Raw genomic sequence first — 25,176 nt, forward strand, 5'->3', positions numbered from 1 at the left:
GTGGAAAGGAGGAGTGTGCTCTCACAGTATGGGGAGAGCAATTAGGGTCACATAAGAATGTATGTATAAATTTTTGTATGGGAGACTGACTTGAAATGTAAACTTCATTTAAACTACAACAAGAAAAAATAAAATTTGTGATCCGAATTTCAGGCCAAGCAGATGATGTCACTTTTGCAATATGGTATGGCATGCGTGTGTATGTTTTTTGTAATAAGCACTGCAGATATGGAATTGGTCACGTGGACTTTCTTCTGGTCCCTTTTTTAGATGTGAAGCCCTCCAATATGCTAGTAAACACCCGAGGACAGGTCAAGCTGTGTGATTTTGGAGTTAGCACTCAGGTAGGTCTCTTTTTCCTCCCAGTCTGCTCTCCTCTCTGCAACATCCACTTTTTATTTTCCGTCTACTTTCTGCACTGAAAAATCACCTAGCTGCCAGACAAACAGAACCTCTGCATCTTCTCCTCGGCTGGCAGTGTGTTATTCATTTTTAATCTCTGAGCGAGTTTCCTTCGTCAGAATATGATTGTTCATTGTTTAATGACAGTAAAAACTGCTGATATTGTAATTACTACTTACGAATAGCAAACTTCATTGATATGCGGCTTTGATATGAAAGCATTTTGGCCAGACAAAAGGGAGGGCAGAGTGGGAGCTGTGCCTAGGGAGCCCAACTGGCCCAAATAAAAATTAATATTGGGAACAACAATGGTGGAGGGCCATTACAATGTGCAGCACAAATTTTAATTAATTTCCATTTTGGGCCTCCCCTGAGAAGCCCAGTGATAGTGACCCATGAGCGTGCTGTGATGTTGATTTGAATTGCAGCCACCTTTACTCCCAGCCAAACACGAAGACCAAGGAGAAGGTCATCATTGTATTATGAGTTGTCAAAATCTGTTATCCCTCCAGCGTATTTACTGTTCGTTTCATTCTAGCAATGCACGCGGCTTCGTTCAGATCTTGAGCCATCTGACTAAACAATGAGTGTGTTCAAATTCTACTTCAAATTGACTTTTTATATCAGGCGGGTTTGGGGTACTAAAGTGATAAGCATCCTACTTAAGTGGATTGTTTAAGGTTATCTGCTATAAAGTATAATGCTGTGCTTATTTAAATTGGAAATCACGTTCAAAAGAAAAGAGAGATTTAATCATTTTTAATGCTTTTGTATATAAATTTGTTCCGTTTTACATAATTTTTAGTTGATTTATAGGAATGATGATGGTAGGTTAAATGAGGGATAATTGCCCATTTTGTTTCCACATTATCTTTATATTGTTCTAACAGACTGTTTTGTTTCATAGCTGGTGAATTCTATAGCCAAGACGTATGTTGGAACAAATGCTTATATGGCGGTAAGTAAACTTATGCAAAAATAACATTTAAACCAACATCTTTATCTTTATGTATTTGGTAATGTATAATTCTTGAGTTCATTCCACAGCTTTAGCCTAACATCATAAATTACGAAGTCAATCCCGTCACAGCCTGATTTTTAAATCTTCCAAAAGACAATAAGGTTTATGCAGGAGCTACCAGCTTATCTGACTTTCTTGACTTATCTGGGTTGGTTCAAGAGTGAAATCACCATTTTGAAGTTTAATCCTACTGGAAAAATTGCACTTTATAGCATGGCAGGTACTTTGCCACATCACTTATTCAATTAACCCTCAAGTATGCTAAATGTCAGTCATCAATATTGGTTGTTTTCTCCAGGAATACAAACTAGCTTTGTCTCCAGATCAGAATTAAATTATTGATATCAGCAAATCTTACTTACAGATCTCCGTATGTAAGAGCTTAGCAGGCAGTTTTCTTTCAGCTCTGTACCTCTGTATTCTGTTTCCTTTTTGGACCCACACCTATCATAAGGTAATTGGTTTAGTTCCACTGAAACCCATTTACCAAGAGTAAAAAGTGGAAACATCAAACTGTTTGGAAGACCACTGGGGACTTGACTTTCACCTGTTTTGGCTGACTTTTGAGTAAGGGAAGTTATGTGTCCATAAAAATGCTTTTGATTATTTGTTTCCAAAATCACTTCAAGAGTTGGGGGAGGGGAAGGAACAAGCAGAAAGCTCATCTAGTATCATTTTGGGAGCAAAGTTTTGTTTTAACATTTGAAGATTAATTTTTTTAAGGCGAGCTCTTGATAGATTTCCGTAGTTGCTTTCGCTTGTAATGGTCTCTGTTTATATACAGATACATGAAGTTAAAAGATGTTAGTATGGATGGCACTCTGGATCTTATTCTCAGAACAATACAAAGCGTTTTGTTTTCGTTCAGATACCAGAATTGTTCAGTTTTATCTTTGCATTGTTTTTTTAAAAAAAATTTATTCATTCCTGTTTTTCTAGATAATCTGAAAAAAATGAATTGACCTCTGAAATAGTCGTATCTGTCTTTATAAAACTTAACCACATTCCTGGCTCTGCCAGGTTAAATGAGATTAGTGAGCCACCTCTATAGTTAACAAAACCCTGCTGAATGCTATAGCTTCAGTCTCTGAAAGAATATGGAGCACTGTGATTTAAAAAAAAAAAAAAGATAAATGAAACAACTTCTCAACTACCCATCATGTTCTTAGTAGCTTTAAATTGCTCTAATAATTAAATTGTATTATGTTTGAAAGTACAAATCCCGATTACAGTTGTCTTTCCCAGGTGTGCATTAAAGAAATTACTTTTTTTCTTTTTTATTTATGGATGAATGTGCTTCGTCCATCTGTTAATTGAAAATGTGAGGATTAAAATATGAAACAGTAGCTCAGATTGGCAAAGCTAAAATTGCTTTGCTTCTTGGGTGAATGAATTCTAGTCATCAACTTTGTAGTTCAAGCTGTAAAAAGCATAAGCTACCTAGGAAGCAAAGGAAGTGAAGAGTGATAGCCTGATAGTGAGAGCAAGAGCTTTGCTTCTATTCCAGTTCAGCAGGCTCTTGTTGGCCGAGTACTTGCCTGGATGGTGTGAGATCAAAGGTTAAGGGGAGGAGGAAGGTGGAAATAACACTTATTATTTCATTGCAGGTATTAGTCCCCACCTTCTGGCAACTTATAGTCTTATGAAGGAGGAAGGCTAGGCTTTTTTTTTTTTTTTTTTTTTTGGTAAACCACAACTGGTACCACATTTGAGCTGGTTTATTTTGTAACTTTGAGTTTTACCTGAGGATTTGCCAGGAGTTGGCAAACTACAGCTCTCAGGCCAAATTTGGCTTACTACTTGTTTTTTTAAATAAAGTTTTGTTAGAACATGGCCATACCCATTTGTTGATCTGTTGTCTGTGGCTGTTTTAGCACTACAATTGCAGAGCTGAGTAGTTGTGACAGTTGTGACAGAGACCATATGGCCCACAAAGTAAAAAATTTTTGCTACTGGCCTTTTACAGAAAAGGTTTGCCAACCACTGGTCTATGCCAATGAAAGCTGTATCTGAAACAGAGTACCTTCAATCAGTTAACCAGTATTTACTGAGCACCTTCCATGCTATTAGTCAGGCACAGTGGAACCACTCTACAATCCAGGCAAAACATGAGCAGAAATAGGAAATACAGCATTAGCCATAACAGTACCACATGTGCCATAATAAAGACTTGAGTGGTACCAAACGTACTTTTAGAGAATAAGAAGGCATATAATGTATGTATTGGATGACTCAAGCAGTATGTGAAAAGGCTACCTACAAAAGAGAGAGATAACTGTGGAGGGAAGAGCAACAACTCACAAATAGAAGGGAATGTGGCATGGGATGGAGGACAAATAGTAAATTGTGGGAATATGTAGTTGTCATTGTTAGCTGCCATCCAGTCCATTCCGACTCATAGTGACTGTATGTACAACAGAACGAAACACTGTCTGGTCCTGCAGCATCCTCACAATTGTTGCTATGTTTGAGCCCATTGTTGCAGCCACTGTGTCAGTCCAGCTCTTTGAGGGTCTGACCCTCTACTCTGCCAAGCATGATGTCCTTCTCCAGGGACTGGTACCTCCTAATACCATGTCTAAAGTAGGTAAGATGAAGTCTCTCTATCCTCCCTTCTAAGGAGCATTCTGGCAATACTTCTTCCAAGACAGATTTGTTTATTTGTCTGGCAGTCCATGTTATATTCAATATTTTCTTTGCCAGCACCATAATTCAGAGGCATCAGTTCTTCTGCAGTCTTCCTTATTCATTGTCCAGCTTTCGCATGCATAGGAGGCAATTGAAAATACCATGATTTGAGTCAGGTGCACGTTAGTCCTCAAGGTGACATCTTTGCTTTTTAACACTTTAAAGAGGTCTTCGCAGCAGATTTGCCCAATGCAATCCATCGTTTGATTTCTTGGCTCCTGCTTCCATGGGTGTTGATTGTGAATCCAAGTAAAATGAAATCCTTGACAACGTCCATCTTTTCTCTGTCTATCCTGATTTTACTTATTAGTCCAGTTGTAAAGATTTTTGTTTTCTTTATGTTGAGGTGTAATCCATACTGAAGGCTGTAGTCTTTGATCTTCATTAGTAAGTGTTTTAAGTTCTCTTTGCTTTCAGCAAGCAAGGTTGTATCATCTGCATATCACAAGTCGTTAATGAGTCTTCCTCCAATCTTGATGCCACATTCTTCTTCATATAGTCCAGCTTCTTGGATTATTTGCTCAGCATACAGATTGAATAGGTATGATGAAAGTATACAACCGTGGCGCACACCTTTCCTGATTTTAGACCATGCAGTATCTCCTTGTTCTGCTTGAACGACTGCCTCTTGGTCTATGTACAGGTTCCTGAAGAGCACAATTAGGTGTTCTGGAATTCCCATTCTTTGCAAATATTATCCATAATTTGTTATGATCCACACAGTCGAATGCCTTTGTATAGTCAATAAAACACAGGTAAACATCTTTCTGGTATTCTTTGCTTTCAGCCAAGATCCATCTGACATCAGCAGCGATATCCCTCATTCCATGTCCTCTTCTGAATGCAGCTTGAATTTCTGGAAGTTCCCTCTCAATGTACTGCTACAACCATGTTTTAATTATCTTCAGCTAAATTTTACTTGAATGTGATATTAATGATATTGTTCGCTAATTTCCACATTCTGTTGGATCACTTTTCTTAGGAATGGATGCAAATATGGATCTCTTCCAGTCAGTTGGCCAGATAGCTAGCTGTATTCCAAATTTCTTGGCAGAGGCAAGTGAGCGCTTCCAGCATTGCATCCGTTTGTTGAAACATTGCCATTGATATTCCTTCAGTACCATCAGTTCTTCATCATATGCCACCTACTGAAATGGTTATGTCGACCAGTTCTTTTTGGTACAGTGACTGTCTGTATTCCTTCCATCTTCTTTTCATACTTCTTGCATCAATCAATATTTTGCCCATAGAATCCTTCAGTTTTGCAACTTGAGACTCCAGTTCTTTCAGATGGAGAAATGCTGAGTGTGTTCTTCCCTTTTGGTTTTCTAACTCTGGGTGTTTGCACATTTCGTTATAATGCTTCGTCTTCTTGAACTGTCCTTTGGAATCTTTTGTTCAGCTCTTTTACTTCATCAGTTCTTCCTTTCACTTTAGCTACTCTACATTCAAGAGCAAGTTTCAGAGTCTCTTTTGACATCCATTGTGGCCTTTTCTTTCTTTCCTGTCTTTTTAATGACCTTTTGCTTTCTTCATGTATGATGTCCTTGATGTCATCCCACATCTCGTCTGGTCTTCAGTCATTAGTGTTCAGTGCATCATATCTATTCTTGAGATGGTCTCTAAATTCAGGTGTGATATGCTCAAGGTTGTACTTTGGCTCTCATGGTCTTGTTTTAATTTTCTTCAGGTTCAACTTGAACTTGCATATGAGTAATTTGATGGTCTGTTCCGCAGTTAGCCCCTGGCCTTGTTCTGACTGATGATATTGACCTTCTCAATCGTCTCTTTCCACAGATATAATTGATTTGATTCCTGTGTATTCCATCTGGTGTGGTCCATGTGTATAGTTGCCATTTATGTTGTCAGAAAAAGGTATTTCCAATGAATAGGTCATTGGTCTTGCAAAATTCTGTCATGCAGTCTCTAGCTTTGTTTCTGTCACCAAGGCCATATTTTCCAACTACTGATCCTTCTTCTTTGTTTCCAACTTTCACATTCCAATCATCAGTTGTTATCAGTGCATCTTGATTGCCTGTTTGATCAATTTCAGACTGTAAAAGTTGGTAAAAATCTTCAATTTCTTCATCTTTGGCATTAGTGGTTGGTGTATAAATTTGAATAGTTGTATTAACTGATCTTCCTTGTAGGCTTATGGATATTATCCTATCACTGATAGCATTGTACTTCAGGATAGGTCTTGAAATGTTCTTTTACCAATGAGTATGGTGCCGTTCCCCCTCAATTTGTCATTCACAGCATAGTAGACCATATGATTGATTCAGAATGGCTAACTACCAATCCATTTCAGCTTGCTAATACCTAAGATATCTATTTTCAAGCATTCCATTTCATTTTTGACAACTTCTAATTTTCCTGGATTCATACTTCGTACATTCCACCTTCCAAGTACTAATGGATGTTTACAACTGTTTCTTCTCATTTTGAGTTGGACCACATCAGCAAATGAAGGTCCTGAAAGCTTTACTCCATCCACTCGTCATTAAGGTCAACTCTACTTTGAGGAGGCAAGTCTTCCCCAGTCGTATTTTAGTGCCTTCCAACCTGAGGGGCTCATCTTCCAGCACTATATCAGTCAATGTTCCACTACCATTCATAGGTTTTCACTGGCCTTTTTTTTTATTCAGAGGTAGATCACCAGGTCCTGCTTCCCAGTCTGTCTTAGTCTCTGGAAGCTCCGCTGAAACTTGTCCACCATGGGTGACCCTGCTAGCATTTGAAATACTGGTGGCATAGCTTCAAGCATCACAGCAATATGCAAGCCACCACAGTACAACAGACAGATGTGTTTTTTAGGGGCAGCTAATTAGATTCAACTGGTACTTTCATCCAAAGCAAGAAAGATTATCAACTACATTTTAAAAGGATTTCATCTAGAAGGATTACAAAAGGGGTCCAAACAGCTTTGGGGTTTATAATAAACATTTGTCAGAAATCCTTGATACTTAACTTGTTACTCTTATTTTTAAGATAGACTTTCCAAAAGCTTTAACTAATTATTCAGTCATTGTGGTTTGTTATTATTTTTTTAAGAATCAAATATGAAAGTTTGACATTAGTGTTACGAATAGCTCAGGCTTTGAAACTAAAAAAAAAAGAAACCTTACAAAAATATCTGTTACTCGTTCTTTGGGATCAGTAAGTCGATCTAAATGAGTGTTTTTATCTCCTGAATGTTTTTTTCCTCCAAGACTATGGCTATCCTTGGAAGTTGTCTTTAACCTGAATGAAGGCCATATGGATTGCATGATCCAACTCAATTAGCCATGGTTATACAGCGATGGTGATAGTGGTGGTAGTGATTGAGAGGAAGCATCCTCATGTGCACGTACTAAACCAAGCAGTACTTGGCTTAAGCACTGCCATGCAGTGAATGTTACTCTTCACCAACCCCAGGATCTGCAGATATTATTATTAATATCCTCATTTTGCAGATGAGGAAGCCAAAGGTGAAGTAACTTTAACTAGGCCAGAGTCTCAGAATTGGCAAGTAACAAGAGTCAAGCTTTAATTAGGACACTAGCTTCTAGTTTCTGGTAAAAGTAGGTTAGGTTATTTGGATCAACCCTTTTCTAAAAAATGCTAGTTAAAATATTGTTAAAACCATCTCAAATGCATTGAAGAGCTAAAAAGACAATGGGAAACTCTCAGGACAATTTTTGGATGAAATCCCACAATAGAGAGGAAAGCAGAATGTCAGAACACCAGAGCTCCTTATTCCTGAGGGCATTTCCCTATAAATACTTAGGTGACAGGGGCAGAGGTCAAGCTCCAGGGCCCACCTACAGCATAGGGTCTCAGAGGAGACCTTCACTATAACATGCTGGAACTCTAAAGGACGTACCCTCAGTGAAGGGCAGACCAGATCTAAAGCTGCTCCTCCTCCCCTAATCCCAGGGAACTGAAGAGAAGACTTCTTGGAGCTAAGCAGAGAAGCAGGAGAAAAAGGGAAATGGGGAAAATCTCTGGCCGTAGATCATCTGGGCACAGATTTGCACCCTGGGTGTGGACATGGCCTGAGTTGGACAAAGAGTCTCCTGCTGAGAACTTGGCTTGAAGTGATCCCAGCTGTTAACACCCCCAGGTAACCAGTGGAAACAAACATGAAACCTCTCTTGAGGGGGATATGTATCTGCCTTAGGCTTCAGAGAACCTCTTCAAAAATATTTTTAAAGAGGAAAATGTAGCAAGCAGTCAAAGAAGACTGGGCACACAGGAAAAAAAACAACATGACAGAGAAACAGAAGGAACAGGCAGCAGAAATAGGTGCACACAGACTTAAGATCACAAATTATAAAAGAGTTATGCTTGTGTTTGAAGATAGATGTGAGAAACTCAAAAATATCTTAAGGCCAAGAAATTATAAAAGTGACATAGTAGATCTGATAAAGTCCCAAAGAAAACTTCTAGAAATGAAAATTATAATAACTAAAAGACTCAGTATATCTGGCAGAAAATTGGATACAGCAGAAGAGAGAATTAGTGAACTGGAAGGTAGGTCTGAATCAGGCCAGCCTGACTCTTGAGCCCTTGTTCAACCAGTATACTGCTGTACTACTCACACAGGGGTCTTGGTAACGTTAACAGAAAAAAATCCCCATGGTTTGTGATACATACTTTGATTACATGCTAGTATTTGTGCTTTATATATACTTTATAAGTTTTCTGAGTAGCCTAACTCTGAGCAGAAACTTCTTTTTCAGAAGAGATAAGGAATGTACCTTGACATCTTCCTACTTTTGCCTAGTGAGCCCTGGGATATTGTGTTGTAAACACAGACAATTGTGATAAGTATTAACTAAGTGGAGGCCTGAGTCTCAGTGTCCTTATCATTGTATTCGGGTAGATGGGGGAGTGTGAGTGCCACCTTGGGGCCTATACCCTTTAACATCTTCTGTAAATTCTGCTGTTTAGATCATCACCGGTCCTTACATGCCTTGTTAAAAACAGACTAGATTTTCCCCCTACATTTAAACCTTAGTACAGAGATGTTTCAGATAAGAGTCACGTTTTTCCTATTATTTAGCCTTCTACACTGGTGACAGCTGCCATGTCAGAGAGCTTTAACTTTTTAACTGCAAAATGTCCATCACAGATCATCTGTCAGCAGTGTGTATCTGGTGGTTGATTTTGTTTTGTTTTAGAGGGGAGAGGACAGGACAGGCCACCTTAGCTTCAAGTGTGGGAACAGCTTTGAATTGTGCAGCCTCAGGCCATCAAATCCTAGCTCCATAAATTCAGAATGTATTGGGGCTTATCTCGTGCCTTAATTCAGTTTGAGGGACCTGGGTGCATTTCCCAGTCTCAGTCTACCTTAGGAATTCTCCAGGATAGACCCACAGAGCTTGCCACCTGCTTTTGCTGAGCATTCTTGCTCAAGTGTTAGGTCACAACAGTAATTTTCTGCAGTGAGAGGTTGTCAAAATCTTGTCCTTAAGGAGTTCTCTTATTTGCCACCTGATATCTGTGAACATTATCACTTCTTAGATGTTTTCAGTTTTTAATTTATTTTTTCTATTATTTTCCGCTTGCAGTTTGTGTTTATTTTGGTTGTTCAGTGGGCAAATGTAATGAATGTATTTAATCTTAATGTTGGGACTGCCAAAATATTTCATGTGTGGGTTACACTTCTATTTGATTGCTTGCTAGTTTTTGCTGTACTGTGGATGAAGTGCTATATATATTGCTAACTGTCAGTGTAATGAAGAAAGGGAGACAGGAAGGAAAGAAGGGACAGAGAGGAAGACAACATTTGGTTATGGTTTTATTTCTTCAGCAAGTCTAAAGGACTTTAGGATTTTCATGTTTGCTAGAAGTTCTTGATGAATGTGAATAGCAATAATATATGGGAAAATTATATTAATAGGTATAAAACACTCCAGAGAACTTGATTATTAGTTCATGCTTGAAACTAAACGTGCAGTAAATGTGTATTGCATCCCTTCAGTCAGCAGCCATTGATTACACACCAGCTAGGTGCCTGGTTTGGTACTAGGTATGAGATGAGATGAGTAAAACAAACACATTCTCCTTATCTTCAAGGGAAACAGACTAGAAAGCAAATGATCACAACACACTGTGATAAATAAATGTTAAAGATATGAACATTTTTTAAAATTTTATTGTGCTTTAGGTGAAAGTTTACAGCACAAATTAAGTTTCTCATTCAAAAATTTATACACAAATTTTGTGACATTGGTTGTAGTCCCCACAATGTGTCAGCACTCTCCCCCTTTCCACCCTGGGTTCCCCATGTCTCTTTGTCCAGTTGTCCTGTCCCTTCCTGCCTTCTCATCTTGGCTTTTGGGCAGGTGTTGCCCGTTTGGTCTCATATATACTTGATTGCACTAAGAAGCACATTCCTCACATGTGTTACTGTTTGTTTTATAGGCCTGTCTAATCTTTGGCTGAGAGGTGGACTTCAAGAGTGGATTCAGTTCTGAGTTAGCAGGGTGGCTGGGGACCATAGTCTCGGGGATTTGAACAACATTTAAATGAAGTACAGTGGCAAGAATTCTCAGTTTCTTCTGAGGAATAGAGGAAGGTTTCACCAAAAAAGGTGGCTCTTGAACAGAGTCTGTAAGAATCCCATTTGCTAAGCAGAGAAGAGGAAGGCAGGAAGACATAAAAGGTCATTGCCTCTCCAGGGAACATGGAAAAGTTCAGTGATTAGAGCTTCGAATGTATTCGTATTTCTCAAACTTGAACATACAAAAAAATCATCCAGAGAAATTATTTTATAAAATGAAGATCCACAGACCCACCCCAGGGCTTCTGATTCAGGAGGTTTGTTTGTAATAAGCACCTCAGGCAGTTCTACAATGAATAGTCTAAAGACCACATTTCGAGGAATACTGACTAGATTGCAACTAGTGCTTGGGTCTTCTGACTTCTGGGTCTGAGAGTAGTTTGACACACTGGAAAGAACCCTGATTTTGCACCCAAACTTACCTGGGTTTGAATCTTGGCTCTGCTACTAGACAACACTTAACACTAATCAACAGGTCTAGACTTGGGTAAGTCACTTAACCTTGTGAAGCCTGTTTTTACATCTACAAAATGAAGTCAGTGTTTGCAGGATTGTTACGGAGTGTAGAGGTTGCGAAGTAGTGTCTGACATGTAGTAGGTGGTCATCAAACAATAGCTGTTACTATCATTCTCATATGGTGGATGCTGCAAACTAAACCCCTCTGTGTCTCATTTTCTTCATCTGTTAAATGGGGATGTTTGTGAATCTGAAATGAGATATGCATGAAAAGTACTTAAAACAGTGGCTGGCACGTGAAATCCCTCAATAAATACAAACAACCGTATTGATGATGATGACAACGAGGATGATGACCACAACAATGCTGACGAAGACATAACTCCTGTTATAACTGGCCAGCTAGTTCCATATGAATATATCCTAGTACCTGTTGAATTAGTGAGAATTGAAAAATGGGTTCACTCGTGTGAACAAGGAACTTGATAAATGATGTCAGAGATCAGAACATAGAATAAAAAGTAGTGAGGGATTAGAATGACCATATCTATTAGTAGCTTGGAGAAATGGTCGCATAACACTTGGCCCTTGGGAAGAGTTATTCTTTGTAGGAAAGGGGTTTTGCAAATTAAAAAAATAAAGGAAAATAAGGTAATCCATGCTCCTACTTCAAGGCAGGAATTTAGTTTTATGGAAAGTGGTCCCAGGAGAAGGCAGCAAGTACACTGAGGTGACCTGGTGGGTGGATGTGAAAAGAAGGTTATGAAGTTCTGGGTCCCAGCTGAGCCTACTTCCTGGATACCACACTATGCCAATGGCCGTAAGATGGTTCCCACTCACCTGAGAGCATCTCACCCACATTTCCCACACCCCTGGTATATCCCCTGCTGGTCAGTGGTGGATACATCTGCAGTGGACCAGGCTGACCCTGACTCCAGTCACTCCTAAGGGCTCGCATGGGAGCTCTTGAAGGGTAATGGCTCTGGTAGGTGCCAGGAACTGCAAGGATGATGCAAAGAGAAGAATGCTGTCCTGGGGGTCAGGAGGTGTGGGTTATGATCCCAGCACTGCCATGACTAGGTTTGTAACTTTGGGCAACCGTTCTACCTCCCTGAGGCTTCAGGTTCTCTTATTTATTCATTCATATATTCATTCAAAAGACTTCTGTGACGTACGCTACTGAATGTCAGATCCTGGAGGGGTAGAGAGAGCAGGAAGCACCCACTGCAGTATAAAATTATTCCTGTTGAAGTAGAGAGTGTGCATATAGTGACTTTCTAGACCAGGTGTTTGATACGCATCTTGAATTGTACACATCCAACAGTCCCAAATGGACCTTTCAAAGTGTTCCTTAGTTTATGTCAACAGAAACCCAGATACATGGAATAAAATGTTAACAGTAGGTGAATCTGGGTGAAGGGAATATGGATGTTCTTTGTCCTAGTCTTATTCTTTCAATTTTCCTGTAAGTTCCAAATTATTTCTAAATAAAAAGTTAAAAAATTAGAAATAAAAGAAACTCTGGTGCTCTAGACCCACCTATCAAAATATAAATAAGTGGTAATGTTATATAATGTTGTGTGATTTGTCACCCCTACAACTAAGACCACTTGTCTTGAAGGGACAAGACCTGAGTTCAAGTCTCAGCCCATTTTCTAGCTTAGGACCTTGCCTAAGTTACTCACTACTCTGAACCTCTGTTTTTTTAATCTATAAAGTAGGGACTTTGTGAGAATTCAACAGGCCTTTGAACAGTTCCGTCATGTCTGACAGAAACAAGGCAGGGCTTTGAACTGGTTTGAAGCGGTTCTGTCATGGCGAACAGAAACACGGGCAGAGAAGGTGTTGCATAGCAACCAAATCTCTTGTGTGTCAGCTTTTGACCCAAGTAGGAAACAGGCAGGGGTGCCCTGCTCAAAGATGGTGGCTATCCATGCCGCCTTGAATGTGTGTTGCCCTCAACAGTCCTGCCAATAATCCAGTCTCCCGCATTAGGCTCCTGAAAATTCCCTGAAGCGGGAGATTGGATTATTGGCAGGACTGTGGAGAGCAAAACACATTCAAAGCAGAGCAGTCTGCTGCAATCTTTGAGCAGGGCACCACTGCCTGTTTCCTACTGGGGTCAAAAGCTGACACACAAGAGATTTGGTTGCTATATGACATGTATGCTGCCCTTGTTTCCATAGGCCGTGACTGAACCACTTCCAACTGGTTCAAAGCCCTGCCTTGTTTCCATCAGCCGTGAGTGAAACGTTTAGAACCAGTTCAAAGCCCTGGGATTCAGCGAGATTATATATCTCACACACATACACATATCCATCCATACATACATATAAACTTGTTTTGCTGTTCATAAAATGCTACGCTAATGTTGGCGGCGCCCTGCCTTAGCTGAGCACGTGCTCAGTGTGTGTGTTTCCTTGAGTAGCTTACATTCACTCAGGAGCTCCCTTCTGTTTTCTTACAGCCGGAAAGAATTTCAGGGGAGCAGTATGGAATCCATTCTGATGTCTGGAGCTTAGGAATCTCTTTCATGGAGGTATGTTGTTTTTATTTTTTAATAGATGCTTCCATGCATATCTCTGCTAATATGTTCTGTGAAAAGGAATGAAGAGTTTGAAAAAAAATTAAACTAAACCTTCAGCATTTTATGTATGTGTACACAGAGTTTGATTCCAAAGTCTTTATTTTGGTATCCTTGCATGTCTTGTGAACTGACTCTAAAGGTTGTTCTAAAGCATTATTTCTCACAGATCACCTGCATAAGACTTATCTGGGGTGCTTGTTAAAAACACAGATTCTCCAGCCCCATCCAAGACCAAATGAATCCAAATCTTTAAGAATCTGCATTGTTAACATGTTCCTTGGGTGATCCTTATCACATTAGATCTGGAGAACCTATGTTCTAAAATAGGGGCTCCTGAAAAGTTCTGTATGATGATAGCCTTGTTGGAATGCCTGGAATGCATATGTAACTTCCAAAGGTGATTACGTTAAAGAGTACAGTCCTACTCATTTGGATGTATAAATCCTATTTTTTTTTTAGAATTTTATTCCAATAATAGTCATATCGTGTGTGTGTATATGAGATGGTAGAATCTCGGGGGTGGAGGGTAATGGGGATTATGTGTTTAGTACAGTCTTAATGTCTTTAGTCTTTACAGCTGTATTTAGAATGGACTTTATTTTAGTGTGCTATGTGTAGCCCCACTAGACTCTCCACTAAAGTTTCTGTAAAATGACCGTTGATCTATAAGGAAATACGTAAGATTTATATTAGGACATCTGGCTCAATTTGAATTACAGTACTATTGAGTCTGGATACTCACCAACGCTTCAAGAATTGTTTCTCACATACACTGATTCGGCTAAGGGCGGACTTTTAAAATACAGAAAGAGCTCTTTTAAATAAGATCATGGCTAGAGTTGCAATCACAGTTTTATCACCTTTTTTTGGTCAAATACTTTCCCACAATTTTTGTAATGCATGAATGCAATTGTATTTGAAAGGAAATGTCCTCAGACTCAATTCACCTGTACTGTAGAAAGAAAGAAAAAACCAAGTGTTCAGTGTTCATTAAACCATATTATTCTGCTTCTTCATAAAAGGGAATCTAAAAGAAAATACAGTATTTATGCATCAGCAGAGAGGTTAGCAGTGCCCACATGATGGTGGACAGGTGCTCAGAAATGAGTCTTCCAACAAAATCTCGAAGGGCTTGTTCAGTTAGCCTGTTACAGGGCAAACGAGTGCTTTCGATTTTGGGAACTTGGGTGTAGTTGTTATATAATTTCCCTTTGCATATTTTAAATCATTTCCATTGAGTATTAAATGACCAGATGTGGTATAGACCGATTGAGATGTTACATGGTGTAGAGATAAGAACCCTAGATTGAGAATCAAAGACCTAGATTACAGTTCTGTCTTTGCAACTAAATTTCTAGGTGGCCGTATACAAGCCCTGTCCCTCACTAGGCCTCATTTTCTTCATCTGTAAAATAAGTAGGTTAGGCCAGGTGATCTCTAAGCCTCTTTCCAGGCTAACATTCTATGACTAAGCAGTCTTCTGTTGTCTCTCCTTAGCTTTCACACAACAACAACATAAATGTTCACCACTCGTACCTTCAGCGTTCATTTATTCATTCATGTGTTGAGCTCCTGTTATGCCTGCTATACAGGCAATGGGTGTAGTAATGAAAGAACACTCAAGTCTTGACACACATGGAATTGTATTTGGTAAGCGCTGGGTGGGCTGTGAAGGGATGGACAGAAAACAAAAGGATAACTAAACATACAATTTTCCAGGTGGCAATAAGTTCTACAGTGCAAAATAAAGCAGGGTGAGGAGATGGAGAAATGATGGTGTGGAGTGCTATTTTAGATTGGGTGTCAGGGAAGTCCTCTCTGTTTAAGTAACCTTTGAGCAGAGTCTTGAATGATGTTAAGGGAAGGAGCCAGCTGGCAACAAGAAGTACAAAGTTCCTACGATGGAATGTGTCTGGCATGTTTAAGGAAAATAGACCTGTGTGACTAGAGTGGAGTTAGCAGTGGAAAAATGGAAAGACAAATTCAGAGAGGTAGCCAGGGTTCGATCATATATATAGCCTTGTAGGGCATGATAAGGCCTTTAGGTTTTACTCAGATGGGAAGCCATCAGAAGATATAGAGCAAAGGAATGGCATGGTCTGACTTACATTTCCAAAGGATGACTGATTGCTCTGTGGAGCAAACATGGAAGCAGGTAGGTAGGTAGCTAAACAGCCAATAAATGCAAAGATTAATAAAAAGAGATTCTTTATAGTGCTGTTGTTGTTGTTAAGAGTCGTCAAGTCGATTTCGACTCATAGCAACCCCCTGTGACCAAGTAGAACTGCCCCATAGATTTTTCTAGGCTGTAATCTTTACAGGAGCAGATTGCCAGGTTTCTCTCCTGTGGAACTGCTGAGTGAGTTTGAACCACCAGATTTTTGGTTAGCAGCCAAGCACTTAACCATTATGCCACTAGGGCTCCTTCTTTGTAGTGTAGGGAGGGACATTGTCATTGATGTATTTGGGGTTTTGTTGCTAGTGTTCATTTATTCTAGAGGTAAACGTGAATGATCTCTGGAAGACTAAAGAAAAGATACTCACTGAACTTGTAAAATTGAAGATTAAGGTGTAGGGAATTTTGTGGAGAAGTGTCAGTGTTGCATGTGGGGCATCTGAATGCTAGAAGGAGTGTGTGGGTTCATGTGGGTGAAACGGAGAGCAGAAGGGGACTGAAACGGTTGCCAGTGAGTACCGGGAAGAGTTCAGCCTTTTGATACTCCTTGTGTTTTAAAACAGATGGTGAGGAGTGAGGGGTTAAAACAGGAGGAGGAGATATTATTACAGGATGTAGAGTGGAGTCTGATTATGATCATCAAAAAGGGTTGTTGAGCACCCGTAAGTGCATAGTGCTTAACTTAGTGCTTTCAAGGGGAACTACATGATTGCAGCCCGTGACCTCTAGTAGCTTATGGTTGACATAGGACCTAACACAAGTAGTAGACCCGTAAGTCATTAGAGAATAGAGTAAGACCCCTGCCATATGTTTTACACCAAATTTATTTGGAGTCCAAGGTAAAGGAAAAACATGTGATAGGGAAGGGGTAGGGGGAGGTAGGAGGTTTTAAGTCCATAGATGAGAAACTGGGTGATTCTATAACAGAGATGACAAGAGAACCCTAAGGTTCTTTTCTTTCTTAGGGGCAGATGTGCTGAGAACATAGGGATTGGAAAGTTAGTTCAAAAGAAGTACATGAAGGCCAAGATTGTTCTTTGTTTTTACACGGTACGCTTGGAATAGATGTTAAAAATCACCGTAGATAAAGTGAATTTCAATAATATTTTGAAACTCTGGGGAACAAATTGTGTTCTAAAACACAGTCAATATCTTTAAAGAAGAATTGTTTCTCTTCTGTTTATCCTCACTTTTGAAAACAAGATTCCCTTTCCAGGTATGGGCTCCAAAGAGTGGAAACATTTGTTCATTCAATAATTATTCCTTAATAAGCACATACCATGTGCTAAGCCTAAGAGAGTGGGGCACAAAAGCTGAGGAGAGTCCACATCTAATGGAGAAGAAGGACACCTAAAGCCCAGAACAGAGCGATAAAATCTCTGGTAGAGATGTGTACTCTGGGCCACAGAGGGTGGGCGAGGGTCAAGGCTTCACGAAAGAGTCAGCTTTTGAGCTGGGTTGGTCTGGAACGGAGTTCACCACTGGGAGGAAGAGAGACAAGATGGAGGAGCCCCTGCCTGTGCCCCAGCACACTTGAAGGTCATTCCCTTTAAACAGTTCAGGAGAGATCAAATGTCAAAGTTTGCAAGTGCTCACCTAGTGCAGTTCCACTACAATTTGTGTGGGTTACCTTTCTCAAAGTGTTTTGAGTCAATCAGCTTGTTCCCTTAGGGTACAGGTGGCAAAGAAACACATGGGCTAAAACTATAGGAAACTGAGCAAAGGAATTTCCCTGAAATGGCACAAGTATCAAATAGAGACAAGAAGCCAAACTACGTACTGTGTTGGGCAAATCTGCTGCAAAAGACCTCTTTAAATTATTAAAAAGCAAAGATGTGATTTTGAGGACTAAGGTGCACCTGGCCCAAGCCATGGTATTTTCAGTCACCTCATTGCGTGCAAAAGCTGGATAATGAATAAGGAATGCCAAAGAAGAATCGATGCCTTTGAATTATGGTGTTGGCAAAGAATATTGAATATATCACGGACTGCCAGAAGAATGAACAAGTCTGTCTTGGAAGAAGTACAGCTAGAATGCTCCTTAGAAGGAAGGATGGAGAGACTTAGTCTTACGTACTTTGGACATGTTGTCAGGAGGTACCAGTCCCTGGAGAAGGACATCATGCTTGGTAAAGTAGAGGGTGAGTGAAAAAGAGGAAGACCCTCAACGAGATGGATTGACACAGTGGCTGCAACAATGGGCTCAAGCATAACAACGATCATGAGAATGGAACAGTACTGGGTAGTGTTGCATTCTGTTGTACATAGGGTCACTGTGAGTCGGAACCGACTCAACGGCACCTAACAACAACAGCATCTCTTCTCCCTCTGCTCCTGTTCCCAACTCCGTAAACTCTCGATCCGTGCCTGAGATTTGGTGATGCAAGAGTCAGAAGGTCCTCTTCATTGTTTTAAACTTAAAATAACGAGGCTCCCCCTTACTTGCCTTCATTCAGTTCCTTCCCTTGTGCTGTGCTGTGGTGTCACGGTCCCCGTGGGGAGCCATAACAAGCCCTCTTACCACGCTCTTTAAAAACAGATGGTGCTACAAGGCATTAAAATGTACCATTAAAAAAATCACAGACAGGTACATTCGTGCCTTGAGCAAAGAATCTTTGGTATCAGACTATCTTTTATCGAGGGACAGAAACCACCCCTGTCTCTTCTCAGTTCGGCATCCTTCTGTGGGATAAAGTGGGTCCTTTCCAGGGCTTTGTCAGCTGTATGTAATGTTTGGAGCCGGCAGAAGTAGTAACATAAAGTTGGAAATGACCCTTAAGGAGGGAAAAAAAGATTATTCAGCTTGACTAGAACATGACAGTTTTTTTATGAGATGGGAAGAATTTGGCCCCTTCCTCTGCTGTTTATTTATGGTTTTCAACTCAGATCTTTAAATATGTTGTAGTTCCCCTCCTGTGGATTAGTTATAGAACCAAATAAAGGTCACTGCCATATGTGGGGTTTGTGCGGGCCCGCTTCATAATGAGGGAAAGAGACTGTATGGCATTGCAGTTCTTCCTCAAACCTTCATGACAGGCATCAGTGTGGAAATTAAAAAAAAAAAAGACTGGAAAGAAAAAAAAAAAAAACCAAGTCCCACAAACAAGGGTATAAAACTCATGAACTAGGACAAACTGGGAAGGTTAATCCTGCCCCAGGATATTTGTCTGTCTCTCCTAGAAATCTAGCACTGATTCACTTAATTTGGTGATTTGGTGATTTTTAGGACTATTCACCCTGTTAGTTGCTATTCAAGATCTCAGTAGTAAACTTTAAAATGGAAATGAGTTCGGTACTTAAAGGCTATGTTTTACGGAGTTTGATAGTTTTGTTTATTGATCTGATAGGCGGGGTGGGGTCACCTAAAACAGTTTAGGGCACAGTTTCCTGACCTCACAGACAGTGCGGCTTAGTCTCATCTCCCGCAGGATGGCACTAGGACAGAGTCCCTCTCATGGTATTTGCTGGTCAGTTGCTCCATTCATATTCTTGTATTGTTTGAGTCTCAACCTAAATCTGTAGGTGGGAGGTAAGCAATCATATCTGCAAAAGCTGGATTTGAATGTGGCCCTTCTTGGCCTAAAATAAGTCAACAGACACCTCCGCTAGCCTCGCATCTGCAGTACCCAGGACGGTACACCTCGTTTAAAAAGGCACCAAACAAGTCCTGCAGTGTTCTTATTCTCACTGAGTGTGCTGTACAAGTACGTGTTCTGTGTTGTGATTCTATGTGGCAGGTTATTAGAAGTCTTATTAAGGTGAGTGGCGAATAATCTTCTGACAGGCTTTTCCACAGGAGTCAGACTGAAAACCCCATTTTAGCACACGCGTTTTGCTCTTTTCACTGAGGCCCTTGCTCTCTCTGCCTTTGTTTGCCTCCTCTTTACGCCGGTCTCTTGAGTCCTAGGCATAGAACAGTCTGGCTCGATGTGCTTGGTTAATTGGTGTGTCATGTAGTCCTCTGAGACCCCTCTTCAGCATGATCACTGTTTTATTGAAGTGGTTTGAATGACGTGTTAAATGATGAAAGCGAGGACCACGGCTTAGAAAAACGTCTCAAGATAGGTGAAGAAGCTATTCTGAGAGCCAGACAAGGTCATTGTCGTCTAAATAACACCATCCTCTGAAGATTTTTATGAGTTGTATTGTTTTGGCAAAGAGAATATCTTGTGAGTTTTAGAATTATCTTTACCAAATTAAAAATAAATCCATGTAGTACTATGACGTTCTCGCTACATGGACTGTCCTTTCTCTTCATCTCCCCAAAATGCAGTTTAAATACCCATCCTTCATGATGCCAGCTCTGATCTCAGGCTGTCTGCGTTTCCTCATGCTGCTGTAACAGAAATACCATAAGTGGGTGATTGCAAAGAACAGAAATTTATTTTCTCACAGTTTAAGATGCTAGAAGTCTGAATTCAGGGTGCCAGCTCTAGGGGAAGGCTCTCTCTGTCTGCTCTGGGGAAGAATCCTTGTCTCAGCTTCTCTAGTGGTCTTCTCAGCGTTCCTTGGAGATCTCCCTGTAGCATCTGTCCTTACCCCATTTGTGCTTGCTTGCTTCTGTGCCTAATTTGCTCTTTCTATATCTCAAAAGCGCTTAGGTTTAAGATGCAGCTTATGCTGATATGGCCTCATTAACGTAACAAAGAAAACCCTACTCTCAAATGGGATTACCTCCACAGGTATTAAACCACCCCCCCCCCACTGCTGTAGAGTTGATTCCGACTCATGGCGACCCTATAGGGCAGAGTAGAACTGCCCCATAGGGTTTCCAAGGAGCAGCTGGTGGATTTGAACTGCTGACCTTTTGGTTAGCAGCTGTAACTCTTAACCTCTGCGCCACCAGGGTTAGGAGTTAGGATTTACAACATGTATTTTTGGGGGACACAATTCAGTCCACAACAGCAGCTAAAAGTACTATCTTTCTCTACTGACCTTCATCTGCACCTTCCTTGTGGCATGTACGTCTTCGACTTCACAGTATAGTAATTGATAGGTATGTAGTAGTTCCTTGATGACAGGATTCAAATCTGATTCTCTCATAAACTTCTACACTACCTAGCACAATTCCCCCATCCTAGTACTCAAGAAATCTTTTTGGCTCAATTTTCTCATGCTTTTCTAATGGTTTTAAGGCCGTTCCTGAAAATTAGATCAGAGCTTAAATTTTGGTGGTACCTTGTACACATTAAGTGCCCATAAATATTTGTAGAGTTGAACTGAATAGATCACAAATGCTTTGCATGTGAAGAACAGCTTTCTCTTGCCAAAGCATCAGACCCAGATTCAAATTCCACCTCTGCCTTTATAGCCTGTGAAACACTGAGTAAGTCACTTATCTCTCTGGGCCTCAGTTACCCTGTCTTAGACAGGAGGTCAAGTTCAGAGCTGCTGGAAAAAGGTCACAATTAGAAAATTAAGCAGTTATTCCTCCCTCTTTAAAAGAAACTACCTTTTGAAATGTTTAAGTGTGGTTCAAAAAGGCTGCCAATTTGGTTGAAGATGTCAAGTGAAATGCATGCTTTAGCCTCCACTCTAACTTCAAACTCCACCAAAAATAATCATAAAAGAATTTTTAAGGCATAGGACCATAAAGACAAAGCGAAATGGAGAGGAGATAATAGCAACCAAATTTTGGAAATGAGAAAACAGATGAACAAGGGTAAACAAGTTAGCAGAGCTGAGAAGGCTGAGTTCTAAGCCAGCAGTAAAGAAAGTAAGAGGCAATCGATTTAGACCCCCCAAAAGGCTCAGGAATTGGTAGTACCAGATATCTGGAACTAGGAGTGAAGGCGGCACGGCACGAAAGAGAGGATTGTTTTAAAGTCTGTCTGAGAAGCAGTTAAGTAACTTCACCCACGTATCCTCTCCCTAACTCTGCATGAGCAGACAGTTGCCCCTCCCCAACCTGAACTCCAGACTGGGTGGAGGGTTTTTGTGTGTTTATTTGTTTTTTTAATAGAGAATAAAATAAGTGATACCTGGCCCAGTAGAAGACTAAGTACTGTTAGGGAGTACAGAGGCATTAAGTGAAATTTAAATTCTGAGTGTTGAGACCGCTCAGCCTTCTTACCCTACCCTCTTCCTTGGGCATTGTCAGTCAAGATTACCTTTCAGGCAGGAGGTAGGAGGAGACTTCCTGTAGGAAAATCTGACCAGAGAAGTCTTAAAGGTCCAGACATTGGGAGTTCCCCAAGGAAACAGCCCAGCTCAATGATCTTACAGGAGAGTCCTCAGTCAACAACAACACAGAGTTTCCATCAATTCTTCAGTGCCTTATTCATAACAAGACATTGAAGAAACACTTTTAAAGGTGAGAACAGAGGCTACTGAAAATAAGCAAGTTGGAGACTTTGTGGGGGGAGGGGGAGAATCCAAATGAACTACCACTAGTGTGATGGTTAAGTTTATGTGTCAACTTGGCTAGGCCATGATTCTCAGTGGTTTGGCAGATATTAAGTAATCATCCTCCATTTTGTGATCTGATGTGAGTAGCCAGTCAGTTGAAAGAGGAGTTTCCTTGGGGGTGTGGCCTGCATCCAATATATATGGATGTTCTGGCAAAGCTCGCTCTGTCTCGATCTTGCAACCAACTCATCATCCTCTGACCTCTGGTTCTTGGGACGTGAGCCAGCACCCTGCTGCCTGACCTGCAGATTTTGAGATTCACTAGCTCCCGCAACCCATGAGCCAGCAGCCTGCCATCTGACCTGCCGATTTTGGGTTCATCAGCCCCTGCGACCACATGAGTCAGCAGAAGTCTCCAGCCTGACCCATGGAGTTGGGACTTGCCAGCCTCCACAACTGCATGGGCCATTTTCCTTGAAATAAATCTCTCTGTGTATATTTATATATACACTTCACTGGTTTTGCGCCTCTGTAGAACCCAGCCTAAGACAACTAGTATCGTCAGAGGAATAAGAGAAAATATTTCATCCAGGAAACAAGAACAGGCTGTTGTAACAAAGGAACTTTCAGAAAGCAACAACAGATCTTTTGGAAATTATAATAGCAGAAATGAAAAACCCAATGAAAGATGGGAGATAAAGTTGAGGAACTCTTTCAGGCAGAAAACAAAGAGATGGCAAGTAGGAGGGAAATGAAAATTAGAGAACCAGTTCAGGGAGTCTAACAGATGAAAAGTAGAAGTTCTAGAAAAAGAACAGAAAGAGCAGAGAGGAGGAAATCATCAAAGTGTTCTGATTTTAATTTTATAAAGTGGGAGAAATATGTTTTCTGAGATTGTCCTCCTTTTTGTATTTCTGCAGGAAAAAAAAAAAAAACTAACTTCTTATTCTAAATGACATATGGCAATGCTTTTGCCCAGAAAATGTGAGTTTCTCTTGGGCAGTAGTAAATTATTGAATCTCTGTAGACATCTATAATAGAATTGTTCTCAAGGAAAATTTAGCAAAAAAAGGACAAATAGTTGTATGTGTATGGAGAGCATATCATTTTTTTTTTTTTTTTTATGATAGCATTCTCACATTCAAGGTCTGTCATCCTAATTCTTGAACTGTAAAGAGCTCAGACTTTAGATTAACCAGAGTTGGGTTCACAGGTTGACACCACTACTTACAGTGTGACCTTGGACAAGTCACTTAGCCATTCCAACTGATAGTTTCTTATCTGTAAAATGGAGATAACATTAGTATTCATTTATTCCTCATATATTTACTCAATACCTGTTATGTGCCAAGCACTTTACTAAGTGCTGGGATTATGTTGATAAATAAAATAAGCATGTTCCCTTTCCTTCTTGAGCCTACAATGTAATGAAGGAGGTAGAAGATAAACTTTAATAGTAAACATTTTTTGAAAGCAGGCTCTTTGCTGGCTGTTTTCCAAACACTTTTATTTAGCAATGACAATCCCAAAACATGCCACCAGTTGCCATCGAGTCGATTCTGACTCATGGCGGCCCCGTGTGTTTCAGAGTAGAACTGTGCTCCATAGGGTTTTCGATGGCTGATTTTTCAGAAGTAGATTGCCAGGCCTTTTTTCCAAGGCATCTCTGGGTGAACTCGAACCTCTAACCTTTCAGTTAGCGGTTGAGTGCATTAATTGTTTGCACCACCCAAGGACTCTTCCCATAAGGTAGATATTATTATTCCCCATTTTACAGATGAGGACACTGAGGCATAGAGAGATTTTTGTAACTTAGGTTAAACAGCTAGTGTCAGAGCTGGGACTCACATCCATGCAGTGTGGAACTTAAATATGCTTTAATGACTATGCTATGTCATAAGTAAAAATACAAACAAGTAATTTCAAATTGTCATCAGTGCTGCAAACAGGGCGCAGTGGTAGAGAAGCAGCTGCCTCTTTTGTGAACCAGACATCATGATAATGCCTACCTCGTGGGGTTGGTGTGAAGGTTTAGTGGATCACTTTTTAAAGTGCCCAGGACTGGGAGTGTCTGGCCAATAGAAGATCCTCAGGAAGTGGTGGCCTCGTTTGTCGTTATAGTTGTCATTTCCCTGGCTGAAACACCCAGCACGGCATTTCCTGTGGATACATGTTTTCTATTCTGAAGAATAAGTTGCTCTTTGAGATATCATCCTCATATATGTATTGAGTGCTTAACAAGTGACAAGAATTATGGAGCATCACCTATGCTTGGCTCCTGCCTCTAAATATACAGAAGAACCCATTCCCCCACACCTCCGCTCCACCCCACCCCCCACAAAACACCAAAAGACACAGCTGTTTCTGGAGGGGCCGAGGCTGCAGTTTTGTTTGCCTCTCTCACCCTTGGTGATTGTGACTCTGGTCCAAGGAGTGGCTCATGGCTCTGGGTGCCGTAGGAGCGGCTGCTGTCAGCTTCTCTAGACCATAAAAACTTGGCATTTGGTGTGCTTTCCCCATTAAATAGTCATATTTTCTCCTCTTCTTTTTTATAATTATTTTCATGATTTTCAGTGGAAGTTGGACCTTATTTTAATATGTGCAGTCAGCTGCTCCAGCTAACAAAGAATCTCACCTGTTGATGAGAAGTGTCTGCCGAAAACCATCAGAAGGCAAAAGAATCGAAACTGAAGGGTCCAGAAACAAAGGAAATGTCAGTGGAAGATTGTGTAGGAAAGTGGGGGAAGGGTGTGGTTCTGGAGGCCTCCTCATGGGCCCTCCTTCCCTTCCATTGAAGAGTGTTGAGGAAAAGAGCACCTAACTGTTTCTGTCACTCATCCCTCCACTGTTACTCCGCTTTCTGTAATTGCGTCTTAACTTGTTTTTTTTCCATTGTCCTTTTTTTGTCTAAAATTTTGTGTAACTGATTGCAAAAAGAAGCTGTTAA

At 40.5% G+C, this 25,176-nt stretch overlaps 1 protein-coding gene across 3 annotated transcripts in view; it reads left to right on the forward strand.

Moving 5' to 3' along the window:
• Positions 1 to 25,176, forward strand: part of MAP2K5 (mitogen-activated protein kinase kinase 5) — a 277,318-nt gene that overhangs the window by 157,746 nt on the left and 94,396 nt on the right. For all 3 annotated transcript variants that reach the window (XM_004374690.3, XM_023729752.1, XM_023729753.1), the window contains exons 14-16: positions 271 to 344; positions 1,310 to 1,360; positions 13,586 to 13,657. In XM_004374690.3, the coding sequence (XP_004374747.1) occupies positions 271 to 344; positions 1,310 to 1,360; positions 13,586 to 13,657 (197 nt within the window). The remainder of the gene's footprint in view (positions 1 to 270; positions 345 to 1,309; positions 1,361 to 13,585; positions 13,658 to 25,176) is intronic.

This window comes from Trichechus manatus, unplaced genomic scaffold, assembly GCF_000243295.1.
Source record: "Trichechus manatus latirostris isolate Lorelei unplaced genomic scaffold, TriManLat1.0 scaffold00030, whole genome shotgun sequence".
In the NCBI taxonomy this organism is placed as follows: Eukaryota; Metazoa; Chordata; class Mammalia; order Sirenia; family Trichechidae; genus Trichechus; species Trichechus manatus.